We start from the raw sequence: 14,638 nt of genomic DNA on the forward strand, positions 1-14,638 counted from the left end.
GTGGGGGTGTGGTGTGTGGTGGGTGTGTAGTGTAGTGGGTGTTGTGTGTAGTGTAGTGGGTGTGGTGTGTAGTGGGTGTGGTGTTGTGTGTAGTGTAGTGGGTGTGATGTGTAGTGTAGTGGGTTTGGTGTGTAGTGGGTGTGTAGTGTAGTGTAGTCGGTGTGGTGTGTAGTGTAGTGTAGTGGGTGTGGTGTGTAATGGGTGTGGTGTGTGTGTAGTGTAGTGGGTGTGGTGTAATGTGTAGTGTAGTTGATGTCTAGTGTAGTGGGTGTGATGTGTAGTGTAGTGGGTTTGGTGTGTAGTGTGTGTGTGTGTGTGTGTGTGGTGTGTAGTGTAGTAGGTGTGATGTGTAGTGTAGTGGGTGTGGTGTGTAGTGTAGTGTAGTGGGTGTGATGTGTAGTGTAGTGGGTGTGGTGTGTAGTGGGGGTGGTGTGTAGTGTAGTGGGTGTGGTGTGTAGTGTAGTGGGTGTGGTGTGTAGTGTAGTAAGTGTGGTTTGTAGTGTGTATTGTAGTGTAGTGGGTGTGGAGTGTAGTGGGTTGTTGAGTGTAGTGGGTGTGTGGTGTAGTGGGTGTGGTGTGTAGTGTAGTGTAGTGGGTGTGGTGTAGTGTCGTGGGTGTGTGGTGTGGTGTAGTGGGTGTGGTGTGTTGTGTAGTTTCGTGGGTGTGTGGTGTGGTGTAGTGGGTATGGTGTGTAGTGTCGTAGGTGTAGTGAGGGTGTAGTGTAGTGGTTGTGTAGTGTAGTAGGTTTGTAGTGTGGTGTAGTCGGTGTGATGTGTAGTGTTGTGTGTAATGGGTGTGGTGTGATGTGTAGTGTAGTGGGTGTGATGTGTAGTGTAGTGGGTGTGGTGTGTAGTGTAGTGGGTGTAGTGTAGTGGGTGTGGTGTGTAATGTAGTGGGTGTGTGGTGTGGTGGTTGTGGTGTAGTGTGTGGGTGTGTTGTGTAGTGTAGTGGGTGTGGTTTGTAGTGTAGTGGGTGTGGTGTGATGTGTAGTGGGTGTGTAGTGTAGTGTAGTGGGTGGGTGTATGGTGTAGTGTTAGTGTAGTTGGTGTGTAGTGTTGTGGGTGTGTGGTGTGGTGTAGTGGGTGGGTGTATGGTGTAGTGTTGGTGTAGTTGGTGTGTAGTGTTGTGGGTGTGTGGTGTGGTGTAGTGCCGTGTAGTGTAGTCGGCTGGTGTGTTGTGTGGGTGTTTAATGTAGTGTAGTGGGTGTGTAGTGTAGTGGGTGTGTAGTGTAGTGTAGTGGGTGTTTAATGTAGTGTAGTGTCGTGTGGTGTGGTGTAGTGTCGTGGGTGTGTAGTGTATTGGTTGTGGTATAGTGGGTGGGTGTGTTGTGTGGGTGTGTAGTGGGTGTGGTGTAGTGGGTGTGTTGTTATACATACACATTTTGAGTGACACATTGAGTTAATCAGTTACATATAACTGTCTCAGTGAAGCATTATATTCGGGTCCTGGATGTGGAGCACCTAAACAGAATGTGGCCATTGTTAATGTCATCAAGAACCTCTTTGCTCTTCTTGCAATCAAATGTCTGCTGCGATATAATATAATAAACACGTGCAGCACTTATATGATAATGTGCATTTAAGCCACCTGTCTTTTATGATTCTTTAGTCACTCAGAAAACAAAAGCACTTTGAGTGAGACAGTCTGTTGCAGTCCATTTCTCCTCTGTGGTCCTTGGACTGTTGAAATAAGCTAAAAGCTTCCTCTGAATCCACAAAAAAATGTTCCACTTTTCATTTAGAGATTTGAAGACGTCGGACTCAGCGGTACGCTTTGAGTGAGCAGCTCAGACCACACACATAAACAAGAAAAGTGGATTGCTGTGTCAGCGCTCTGTAAGGGGGAAAGAGTTTCTGCCACCCTCACATTTTTATTACCCAGAAGGCTTTGCAGACGTGTGGAAATCTGTGATATTACATAGGTCTGTTCGTGGGATTTGCTCACTGCTCTCTGCTCCAGGAGGGTTCTCCAATATGAGGGAGTGGTTGCAATTCCAACTCCTGGCCAGCAGAGGTCAATAAAGGTAACTGATCACTGCACGTGTCACACTGAATCTGCACAGGGCATCCTGGGTTCTGGCTTTGCCCTCAAAGTCCAAGAGCAACACAGGCAGAAACATTTTGAGAAGAGGCGTAACCCTGCAGCGGGCCTCATCCAGGTATCTATGGATTTTTTTCAGATTTCTGTTTGGTGCTCCTGACAAAACGTCAAACATGTATTCTTTATTTGTGTTTCTCCATCCAGGCTATGTGGAGGTTTTATGCCACCAACCTTTCCCGCACAGATCTGCTGTACACTTGGGATTTCTACGAGCAGACTGTAGCCATCCCAATGTACAGGTACGCCATGAAACTGTCCGCATAGGGCCGCGCATTATTCAACCTATTCAATAAATGCAACTGTTTTCCCATATCACATTCTGCCATCTCTCCTATAACCGGGAAGCTGAGTAGAAATCCTGCAGGGCGTCCTCGTCTCATTGCATTGCAAACTCACTCATGGAATCAGATACCAGTGTGCGAAGAATCACACACTGGTGTTGCTTTTCCCTTTATGCTTTTCATAAGGGTAACAGTGGGTGAGGCTGGCGTATTGGCAGGTACGAAATGCTCTTCAAAAGACAAACTGCTAGCGGCTACTTTGTCAAACCAACTCATTCATCAGTCCAACTGTTTAAATCAGCAAATCAGCTGATTTCTGCCTTCTTGATGCAAGTAGAACGCCGCTGCCCGTCTTCCCCATCTGGGAACGGCTTCATGTCCGGTTTCATTCCAGTAGTCATTTGAGGGGGAAAGGTGATGACGAGCAGAATAGATGACTCCCAAACGAAATGGAATTAGCTTTCTAGTGCCCGGCGGCACGCTCTGACCTTCCAACACTGACTAAGTGAAAGAGACTTGACAGAAATGCTCTTTGTCTTTTCCCAGACTTATTCCACCTCTGAATCAGCTGGACCTGCTGAGGAATCTGAAGGGCAAGTCATTCAGGTATAAACACGAGGCAAAGCTCCTGCTGCTGCTGCTGCTGCTGCTGCTGCTGCTGCTGCTGCTGCTGATGATGATGATGATGAGTTTGGGATGCTCGTAATAAATGTTACTGGTGAAGCAATATTCTCGGAATAGAATTGGACAGATTTTAAAAATAAATAAATGAAATCCATATTAAAGCTACACTAATCCAATATGATCCCAATTATTAAGAGAGAATAATAACATTAAGACCTTCTGAGACCTGAATATTAAGATGACATTTCTCAAGGTTTGGCCAAAATATTTCAAAGCTAATTAACAGCTTGTTTCTGCTGCCCCCAAGTGGACAAGAAAAGCTACAATAATCAATATGATCGCAATTATTAACATGCAATAATAACGGCAATACGTCTCTGACACTGGTGAACAGAGTGGAGCATTTAGATAATTGAAGACACGATTACATTTGGTGAAAACCCAAATATCTAAAAGCTAATTAATAGCTTGTTTCTACTGCCTCCAAAAAGGTTATTGCAGGTTCAAATAAGTTATTATTTAAATACACATCCATAGCTATCGACTTAAGTGCCAGTTTTAGATTACATCATTGTTTTGCCTCTCGTATATTATTTGAATTTGCAGCAGCGCAGCTTTTACCATCCAGCGGCATGACTTAACATTGAGCATCTTGACAGCTCGACAACGCGTCGATCGTGACAATACAGTGTAACAACATGGCCGACTTGCACCGTGTCACAGCTGGTGTCCTCTCTCCTCACAGGAAGGAGTCTCAAATGGAAACCTCTCCCAGGTCTGTGATCTGATTGGTTCTCATCCCTTTTCACCTCCCCGTTGGCTTCTTTTCAAATCTGCTCTTAGCTGCTGCAGAGGCCCTCTTCTTGGGGGAGGTGTGTGTGTGTGTGTGTGTGTGTGTGTGTGTGTGTGTGTGTGTGTGTGTGTGTGTGTGTGTGTGTACCACCACGACCTCCTCCTTCAAGAATGGGCATGCTGCATTTGCTCAGAGATCAGCTGACATTGTTCTGTCCCGCCCCCTGAAGGCTCCACCCAATGAGCTGCTCTTTGATGCTTTCTGCACCACCTCAGGGATGGAAAGTGATTTGGAACACTTTACGAACATTGCTTGATTTTTATCACGTTGTTTTTTTCGAGCCAAAGAAACAAGTGTAATTATTGACAATGTGGTAACACTTTATCATGACTTCGTAACTCATTTGCATATTTTTGTTTTGAATGATTAGGATATACATTTAGAAAAATACTAGTGGCCATTTAAAATCCTTCCACATCATTTACGATATGCGACTGGTTGCAAATGAATGAAAGTGTTACTTGGATCACAGTATGGCGAGTATGACTGTATCCACTGCTACTCTGTTTGTGTCTCCTCTACTGCCCGCCACTCCAGTAGTGAACATGCACACAAAGACAGACTTTGCGGGTGCTGTCCGAGACCTATTAGGTATAGTGTGCACTGCAAGTCTGTGTGTGTCCTTCCTTTTCCTACCTCTGTTCCTCTCCCTCTTTAATTAAACACAAGGAAAGGAATCCCAGTAAATCCCAGTTTTTAATTGTATGTCACGTAGTGAAAAATAGATTCTTTATACTGTATATAGTGCAGTTCTGTCAATGATGTCGACATGAGAGAGCTAATCTACCCACAACTTTTACGTTTCTCTCTGGAAAAGAAACACCGATATACATCTTTGTTTATTGCCACAGTTGATTTATGGTTTCAGTTTAGTAATGACTTCATGCTGTTGATTTGCTTGCTGCCTTTTATTTTCCTAATCAGCACTTCTGTTCAGCAGGCAAGGTGCATATGGCCTAATACGTTTCCTTTGACCGATTCACGCATATCATTACGATGGTGAATTATATTGCACGATTTGTGTTCACTTTTTTTTTTTTTTTTTTTTTTTTTTTTGCATACAGTCTCTTCCTTTTTGAGGCGTGCGCTGTCACTCTGCTTCCCGTGCATGCTTGCTCGTAGCTCCCTGCTGCTTGTCCGACCCACCGAATGCTCCACTATGTTGGTATGTGGCCATGGCTCCTTCTGCTGTAGGACATTGCCCTTTTTGCGTTTCTGCTGAGGTAAGACTCACTATCACATCAGTGCTGAATTCGTCAAATTCCCAAGATTACACTCAGAGCAACACAGCAGTAGGATGAAGGCATTTAGTTTAGTAGCTGTGTGCATACATTTAATGACGCTGTAGAAAATACTAAACTAAATCGGTTACATTTCCCCCTCAAGCCGGAAGGCCAGCCTCAAGGACAAGGTGTTCCCCAGTCCCTCCAAGGCTCCCATGTCCAAGGGGAAAGCCCATTCCCCGGGTCCGGAAGACGGAGCCGAGGCGAGTCCCGGCAAAGACGCCAAGAGCTGGAGCTTCAACGAGAAGAACCGAGGGCCAAAGCACTCCTTCAGGGCCAGGGGCAGCGCCTCGCGGCAAAACTCCGAGGGTGAGAGAGCTCCACACAGTGCAGCATCATGAGTGTTAAAGGGGCCGCTACTTCTTGTCTGAGGAATAGCTATTTGCCAATCGATCGCGGTCGAATAAGTGATTCATTTGCGGTATAATTGCATTCAAGTGTGGGTGGAAAATCTCTCAGAGAGCATTCAAACCTTCACGAAACACTTTAAACAGTTTGCATCTGTTTAAAGGATGAGCTGTGCATCCTCTGCTTAATCCCTTTCTACCTGAAACAGATGGACAGATCTCTCCAGCTGTGTGTTTCTAGAAGGAGGAGTTGATGGCCCTTAATTGATTTACAATTAAGCCTATCTTATCTCACTGTGCCGACTGTTGCTATATGCCGTGATTCCTCCCGTATGCATTCAAACATACGAGGAAGACGCCAAAGCCGACGTTTCAACATTGTGCCGGGGAGAAAATGGAGCCATCGCTCGTTGCATCCGCATGTCATCCTGTGTCGGTTCAAGTCGGCTGGCAAAAAGGCAAAGAAACAGCGACATAGAGAAGTCTGTTTCTACCTTGAACCAATTGTCCTTGGTTAGCCTACAGCTGTACATTCTACCACATGAGTTGCAGACACTTTAGAATCGATGCAGTGTGGTACGGCTAAATGTCAGAGCAGAGAGAGGCCGGCCTTTTCAAACATGAACCAGAAATCATTCTGTGTCCTCCACTTGTTCCATGTTTGGAATCGATTTGTCTGCCATTGTCATCCTGTTACACTCCATAACAAATCTTTCCCCATGTCTCTCCTCTCTCCTCTCTCTTTGCAGCAATTGAAGGTTTAATAAGTAAGACATTGGGATATTATGGGGGAAATACTCAAAATAAAAAGTCAGCTACACCGGTCTGAGAAGCCTGCATGTTGAAATATGCTGGGATGTGTTCACTTGACCTGGACCCTTTTTAATTTTGATTTTCTCCTCATGAGTTTTCCTACTCAACGATGACTGAAGACTGAAGCATGATACTAGCTGAGAACAAGCATGTATGAATATTAGGATTCCCAATAAAGATGATGATTATATTTTATCTACATTGGTGTCAGGCCGAGTCGATTGTGGGTTCAAGTCAAGTGGTGCCAAGAAAATTGACCCGGAGACCAAAAGGCCCCAAAGCCCTGCTTTATGTTGCATGAAGAGACCTCTCACTTTCCCTGCCAGAACCTCTTCCAATTTCTGTTCGACCGCAATTAGGCCTTGACTCCTTTTGCCTGTGCAATAAGTTTCAAAATCCATAGATTACAACGCTAATCTAGACTGTAATTGGTGGTGGGAAGAGAGCACTTGTCCTTAAAGGGTTCAGTAAAGCTTTATCCCATCAGCACTATCCTTCAATTCTGCACCAAGTTCTTTTCTTTGTTTTCTCCGTTGTTCCGCAAAGCCTGCTCACCACACTCACAAGCTAACTGGCTAACTGGCTTGAAACCAACTTGGTAATTGAATTTTACACCTTTTTATAAAGCAAATGCTTTGCTGCTGCTGTGGACGCTGGGCGTGTGGAAGCAGATTAAATATGCTTTAAGAGTGCTCTTGTCTTTGCTCTGTAGAGGCGAGCCTCCCAGGAGAGGAAATTGGCGACGACAAGAGCTGTCACTGTGAGTTCCTCACTCAAGAATTACCAGCAGGCCTGAGGGTGACAATAAGGGCAATCTGGTAAGGATTAGTTTTATCACCCAATTTGAATGGTTCTGCAGTATTTACTTATGTTTTGTGTTCATGATCAATCATCAATGGTGCATACCATAGTGCCGTCATAGTGTTTAAGGATAGCGTTGCATTTTTTGGTCTGTTTAGCCATCATTCATCCATTGCACTTAAGTTTACTGGTGAGATCTGGGAACGTGGTGATATCACTAAACAGAAGTCTGATGAGGCAAGAAGTCAGACAATCAGACAGCTTTATAACTAATGTCCAGGGAAGGTAAACTTATCCGGAAGAGAAAAATGAAACCAAGTTTTTTGTGAACCGACACAGACCAACGTTCTGGTTCAACTTTGACCTTGTGGCTCTCACTTGAGTTTTTTTCCCTCCAAGCGAAGTTGGACTTTGTTGTTGTGTCCCCCAGATCTCAGAAAGGACTTTGGCTAGTTCAATGTTTTTATAACCAACAGAGGCGATGGCCAGTATTCTGACAAAAAGGTCAGAGCGTGACGCTTCATTCTTGACCTTTGACAAAGCAGTTCGACAAAATAATCTTGATTCGGGGTCCACTTACTTGTTTTTTCCTGAACACTCAATCATATCGAACATTCTTAGTGAGTCCTCTCAGTTGCTGTGGCTTTGCTTGTGTGTGACTAAGAGCGCAATCTGCTGTTGAAGACCGTGAGATGTGGTGGAAAGATCTGGAAAAAGCTCTGGGCCTTGAGATTATTTAGTCAAACTATGAAAGTCACCCACAAGTCCTAATGAATTATCCCTAAAGAAAGAACCGTTTCCTCATCGACTGTTTCAAATTGGTATGAAAGGCCTTTTTGACGGAAGACATTTTGACATGTGACAGTAGAACAAATAAGAATGAAAGCTGAATCCCATTTAGCTGCTTCCGTTTTGAGGGTTGTGATACGTGTGTCACGGCTTATTGGGACACCTTGTCATTCATGTCATTATTAACGCCTGGGCCTCAACAACAATGTGTCCTCCCTCAGCATCATGAAGTTTCTGGTGTCAAAGCGGAGGTTCAAAGAGAGCTTGCGGCCTTATGACGTCATGGATGTGATCGAGCAGTACTCGGCAGGTCACCTGGACATGCTGTCCCGCATCAAGAACCTGCAGTCCAGGCAAGTGAGCGTTCGCTACCCAGTCGATTGCAGTCTAAATCTGACCCGCGCTCGTTTCCAGGTCGTCTCAGGGTGAACAACTGTCCCGTGAGTCTAAAGGTCAGACTGGATACGGAGGACGCATCTTCAGTTCATTAATTTTGGTTCCACCATCAGTTTCAACTCGGTGTGACCGCAGAGTTGTGGTTCAGTAATTCCGTGTTGGTGGTTTTCGCTGGATACAAACATGTCGTGACACACCAGCCATTGATTCGCCTGTTCCATTTTGTCCAGCGGCATGTGTTGTATTCAGATCCCAGTGTTGTGTGTGTGTGTGTAACATTTCTTTATACACTCCTTCAGCTTGGTCACAAAATCATTTTAGATCCAACATTGATGTATAATCCCATTGTTTTACCTCCCGCGGGTTAGCTCCTCACAGGTCTAACTTGTAGAATGAATATATTCCAACAGTGAAATACATGCACTCTTCATCAAACGAAGCAAGTCAGACGTATGTCCTGTGTGTGTGTGGAATATATTGACATGTGTTCTCCATAGCTGATGTGATTCCCGACGTTGCTTCATTTTGCATTGCGCTCATATCGTCTCTGTGTGCCTTGCCAGGATAGATATGATTGTGGGGCCCCCTCCCCCATCAACACCTCGCCATAAGAAGTCCACTGAAGGCCCTAGGTTAGGTTAATAGACTGCACCCCTAGAATGACCATTTTAACAGCATTATTCTCTTTCCACCACAGCCCAAATATTGAAGCAGTTACATTGCTACCTTTATTATTTTGATTGACAGAACCCCTTTTGAGTTCAAGCCACTCTCATTTAGCCAGATGACACATGCTGAGATACAGTTTAACATTTTCATATTAAAGAGCATCAAGACTGGAGTGCACAAGCTCTTATGTCACATTAGATCAGCTGCTGTCAAGAAATGAACCCCCCCCCCCCCCCCACACACACACACACACACACACACACACAAAAAAAGCGTGGCTTCCCGTCGCTGTTCTCCCTGATTGTTATGGAGCCGTGTCACGTGGCCCCACTCAACAGGGGTTTGACAGAGCTAGATGCTTGCCCTCACATTGGAGAGACAGAAGGACAGCTCCCCAGCAGGATGCAATGGAAATGAAGCATGAAGCGCAACAAAAGCATGCCAAGTGATGCATTTTGGCCCCCAGACAAAATGTCCCCCCTCCAGCCACTCTGTGTCTCATTAAAGGCCGCCTGATTTCATGATGCATGCATCCACACTGTCAACCTGAAATCACTACTTTCTCTGGAAACATGGGCCGCCATTCATTCATTCCAAATATACTTGTGGCTTGATGAGTATCGTCGACATGCTTTCTTTCCCTAATTTTCATGTAACGGTACTTCACTATCAATTTTGGCATCATGAACTTCTTAACTTGAAACCCATGTGACAGAATGGAGTGTTTGTGTTTAATCTGCGATATTACTTTTCTCTAAATGCTAGAGTTGACCAGATAGTTGGTAAAGGTCCTAAAGCTGAGGGAGAAGCGTCCGATGACCAGAGCATGATGGGACGTCTGATCAAAGTGGAAAAGCAGGTATGAATGTTTCCTCAAGGGTTGGGTCAGGTTTTGGGAACACCGTTTCTACATTGTGTGTGTTTTTCTTTCTCCCCACAGGTGATCGGCATGGACAGGAAACTGGATTTCCTGGTCAACATGTATGTGCAGCGCATGGGCATCCCTCGTTCGGAAACCGAGGCCTTTTTCCACTCCAAGGAGCCGTATCCGGCACCGCCTTACCACAGCCCGGAGGAGTGCAAGCTGGAGAAGGAGGAGGAGGAGGTGAAGGAGGAGAAGGAGTTGCAGACGTGCTCGGCGGCAGCTGCTCCGTGCTCGGATGGGTCTCTGGAAAAGAAAGATCCTTTGCTGGGTCGGCACGTGGCCAGATCGGTGGGCACCTCCTCTGGCAGCCACGGCAGCCACAGCCGCCCCTCTACCTCCTGGCAGCACCAGCTGCAGCACCCCCTCAGCCAGCCCGCCTGGAACAGCAGCGTGGCCAACACGCCCTCGCCGGTCGGTGGCTGCGGCGATCACTCGCCAAACCTGTTCCGCCTCCCGCCCCCGCCTGCTCCGGTCCACGACCGGTCCTCCTCCGGCCCCGGCGTCAGCGGCAGAGAGAGCGGCTCCCGGAGCAGGAGACGCCACAGGAGGCGTCAGCAGGACACTGCCGCCGTGGAGAGCGACACGTCCCTGTCCATCCCGTCCGTCGACCACGAGGAGCTGGAGCGCTCCTTCAGCGGCTTCAGCATCTCCCAGGCCAAGGAGGACTTCTTTGGGCCCTCTTTCTTCATGGGCTCCGGAGCCGGAGCAGGGACTGAGGCCGCAGCCGGACCTGCACTCTGTGCCAAGGTCAGACCCTTCATAGCAGAGGGGGAATCGGACACAGACTCTGACCTCTACGCTCCCTCACCTCTGTCCTTCACCGGGGAGGAGTCATGTGCAGAACGGGCGTGGCCAAGACTAAAGTAGGCCATCGGGAGTCCTAACAGGAGCCAACTGACGGACTGTTGCTGCTGACGATGCTATTAACGGCCATTTGAGGTTAAGTGAATGGGTACGATTAGCAGTTTATTACAGAGGATGAGAATATGTACTTATACAAACAAAAGAGTCGTCCTTTATAGCCTTTTAGTTTTATTTGTGGTCCAGTCCTTTACACGCAATGCTTAATTACGGTTGTATTGCGTTCCATCAAGATCTTGGTTAATAGGAAGATAGCTGTTTAGGGACATTTCTTTCTCACTTGGGCACATATAAGTTGTGTTTATTAGGGGTGAAATGTGCGCGACAGTACAGATGTGTGAGAGTGATTCATGACACTTTTTCATTTGGCACTGAACTCGTCTCACCCCACGGTTAGCATAGTGTCTTGATATAACTTCTATACCTTTGAATGACTTGTTTCCAAAACCTTAGCTATCATAATCAATTAGATTAGAGAGAAGACATGTGCTTGCTTTTCAGCATCGTTAATTCAACCTGGTGTTCACGAAGTACTGCAGAACACCTCCTCTCAAAGTATTGCAGATAATAAACCGGTGCACCTACTGCATGGCATGTTAAATGGTTGATTTAATGGACGGCGTTATAAGCTGGCTACAAAACCAGACGGAAAGTCAACAGATAAATTCCACGAGTGTTTCTCTTCTATACAAACAAACGGAGACGTGCGTGCATGCCCAGTTTTAAGCTAAAATACGTTCACTTTTTTTTTATGGGGCTTGAATTGAGTTATGTAAATGCTGCCCAAGCTTGCTAATTTAAACATGTTTTCAGGGTAAATATGCCCACAAATAATGTACACAGAAGGCAAATGTTTAATGACACTTATGGAAGCAAAAATGGACATTAAATCCTATATTTTGTATTGTTATCACACAACATGCAGTTGGCCTAAGTAAATCATATGGGACACTTGTTACTCAGACGTGAAGGTATTGAGCCTGCGATGCATAGGTCCGTCTTTTAGAGTCTCTGCTGCTGTGTCAGTCCTTCACTAAATGAGGAACACGCAATAAACAGCAAGCAGGGCAATCGAGAACCAACATCAGAATGGCCTTATTTTTCAAGTTAATAAATCCACATTTTCAAGGGCTGTTACAGTTTTAGCCACTGATAGTGCTAAAAGCATGGGATTGTGACATCTGAGGCATGAACAGTTCTTGTTACCTTTAAAACTAACCTGAGTCGTAGGAAATTGGACATTCTTCAACATTTTAACACTTGCACTAAAAAAGTACATTTAGTAGAGACTGTTTTTAAACAAGATAAACAATCCATTTATTTGTTCTTTTCAGAAAAGAAGAAACAAACCTGCTGGCATGTTTTCTACAACCCAAAGAAAGGACCTGTAGGGCTTTACATGATACAGTAGCTCTTAGTTCAACACCATCATGCAACTGCATCGTCTTCAATAATAAAACTTTGTACATCACTGAAAATCGTTGGTCTCTATCAATGCAGCAATACAGTGAGATGCTCCGCTGTGTGCCAGCCGTGTGGTGTAACAGTGGCAACGTATCAGTAGATGGCAATCAAGAGCTTCAGCTGAGTGGGTTCTGAACATAATGGATGGATGATATAGACGGAATGGAAATAAATATACAGACAGATACCTCCAACCCAAATACTGTACTTATTAATGACTCATAACAAATATACAGTGTAACTGATCTAAAACGCATTAATAAAGGATTCATGAACCTTTAATGACACCATTACAACTTGTAATCCCTTTATAACGGATGATGTATCAGAAAGTGGGACCTGGAATAGCTTACCCATTCAGCCACAACAGGTTAGCGAGGTCAGACACTGACAAACGGGCAACAAGGCCTTGCTCACAGTTCATCCCAAAGGGGTTGGATGGGTTTGAGGTCCGGGCTGTGTGCAGGCAAACCATTTATTTTCTTTTTGAAGGGGCCAGCCCCAAAATGTTATATGCATGTGGTATGTCGACATACATTTGGCCATACGGAGTAGATAAAGCCACGGCCTCCACTACTGCCTAAACGTCAGCGAAAACACGGTTGATTTATTCATTGCTATCGCCTGACAGATTTTATTTAAGAAGCTATTTAACAACAATTGGCTAATGCCAGTGAAACGGCGACGGAGCGTTTCCACGCCACACACTCAGCCTTGGCTCAGCCAATTTGTTAAGTGTTGTGAGGTCAGGGTTTTAGTTTGAAAGGGTGATACAAAGAGGAATTGATTAGCTCATTAATAAAAGTCAGACAATGGCGACACAGCACCTAAAGCGTATTTACTCTCTGCAGCACCTGCGGGGAATTTCCGATGTCTTGACCAGCCGGAGCGCAGACCAGAGGACAAGCAACCAGCAGGGGCAAGCATTTGAAATCTATATGGCAGGGAATATGTGAATATATCAATATACACCCAGAGTGGACAACAACGCGCCCAGGATCCACACAAAGTTTTGACCCAAAATGAATCACTAACAATTTAAATTCCTCAAGGTTGTCATTTTTATTTTTTATTTTTGCATGAGCACAGTGATAATGCCAATCCGTTTGCACGTGACATTTATTTAAAGATGAGAGATTTAAGTTTAAACAGTGTATCATTAGATAAAGGTGGGACATTGACCATTTGCTGATGAATGACAAGAACCAACAATCAATGAAACCATTAGGGAACCCGGCTTTTACGAGGGATCTGTCGAGGAAGAGGCCAAAAACAGATTTGTTGTTTGACACGTTTCACCACCGAGTGACCCGACAGGAACGTAACAAGGACGCAGCTCAGACTCATTGTTACACCTAAATACTTCCTTTCCTTTCCAGACAAGAACATAAGGACACTGAAATGATTGTGCCATAAATGTAGAAAATGAAAAGGAACTCGCATGCTGCTTCTTTAAATGAGCTCAACTGCAAAGTCTCATTCTGCCACAGACGACTCTCCACATCTGAAGCTCAGAGGCACGAACCGCTCTGTGTCCTTGACACCAGTTGTGTTTGTGCTCAGGTCTGGTGGGCTCCATGTAAACATTGTATTTGTGTATAGTGTCACAAGTTAACAACAGCGAAACGGCATCAATGTCCACCAAAGGCAGTCACAGGTGACCTTCCTTTGTTCCTCTGGAACAAACACACCCACACACACACACACACACACACACACACAAATACATGGAAAGACACAAGGACGGGGGCTGGGATTAACGGTTGTATAAATGATATTGGCGAACATATATCACAATTTAGGGGCATTAACTTTGGCCGCATCAGAGACAAATGGTTGTCATAGTGACCCAATGGAAAAGTGTGGCTCTTATAGTATGTTGTATCATGATATAAATGTGTGACATCATAAATTCATAGTCACATTTAGGACAGACGTCAAGAAAGAGGGTTTTATAACGACTACTCTCGTCACGTGTGGAGCTTAAATGTGATTTGATTCTGTGTGGACAATATTTCAGTTCTGGGTCAACAACATAACAAAAGGGGGAAAAAAGTAGGGAATCCATATATTGGTTCCTGTACCTCAGACTAAACCTAATTGGGTGCGCCGAGCATATCATTAATCATCAGACAATTACAGACTGGGATTGATCCTAATTCCCTGAAGACTTTTGCCAGAAGCAAGTCTAGTCATCGTCGATCAGATGGGAGGAAGGATATGGCAATTGTATCAATACATATACGACTTGACTAATTAGCTTGATATTCTCGTTATTAGACGGATAAAATCACAAATAGGTAACTTGCCTGTGAACACATTTAGAGAAGATAACCGGAGAGTATAATGGATATTCTTTAGAATGATGTCAATGTGTTGGAGTTTAAAAAGTGCCTTCGTCATCACAGCAAATGTTATGATTGTATGACCAT

The 14,638-nt window shown here is 44.9% G+C and overlaps 1 protein-coding gene across 1 annotated transcript in view; it reads left to right on the forward strand.

Moving 5' to 3' along the window:
• Positions 1-10,748, forward strand: part of LOC117733674 (potassium voltage-gated channel subfamily KQT member 2-like) — a 44,331-nt gene extending 33,583 nt beyond the window's left edge. Inside the window, exons 7-17 of the mRNA XM_034537474.1 lie at positions 2,063-2,158; positions 2,245-2,339; positions 2,928-2,987; positions 3,751-3,780; positions 4,396-4,449; positions 5,245-5,450; positions 6,238-6,255; positions 7,014-7,119; positions 8,113-8,244; positions 9,722-9,815; positions 9,897-10,748. Of these exons, the coding sequence (XP_034393365.1) occupies positions 2,063-2,158; positions 2,245-2,339; positions 2,928-2,987; positions 3,751-3,780; positions 4,396-4,449; positions 5,245-5,450; positions 6,238-6,255; positions 7,014-7,119; positions 8,113-8,244; positions 9,722-9,815; positions 9,897-10,748 (1,743 nt within the window). The remainder of the gene's footprint in view (positions 1-2,062; positions 2,159-2,244; positions 2,340-2,927; positions 2,988-3,750; positions 3,781-4,395; positions 4,450-5,244; positions 5,451-6,237; positions 6,256-7,013; positions 7,120-8,112; positions 8,245-9,721; positions 9,816-9,896) is intronic.
• Positions 10,749-14,638: the final 3,890 nt, after the last annotated feature.

The sequence above is a fragment of the Cyclopterus lumpus genome, chromosome 7, assembly GCF_009769545.1.
Source record: "Cyclopterus lumpus isolate fCycLum1 chromosome 7, fCycLum1.pri, whole genome shotgun sequence".
In the NCBI taxonomy this organism is placed as follows: Eukaryota; Metazoa; Chordata; class Actinopteri; order Perciformes; family Cyclopteridae; genus Cyclopterus; species Cyclopterus lumpus.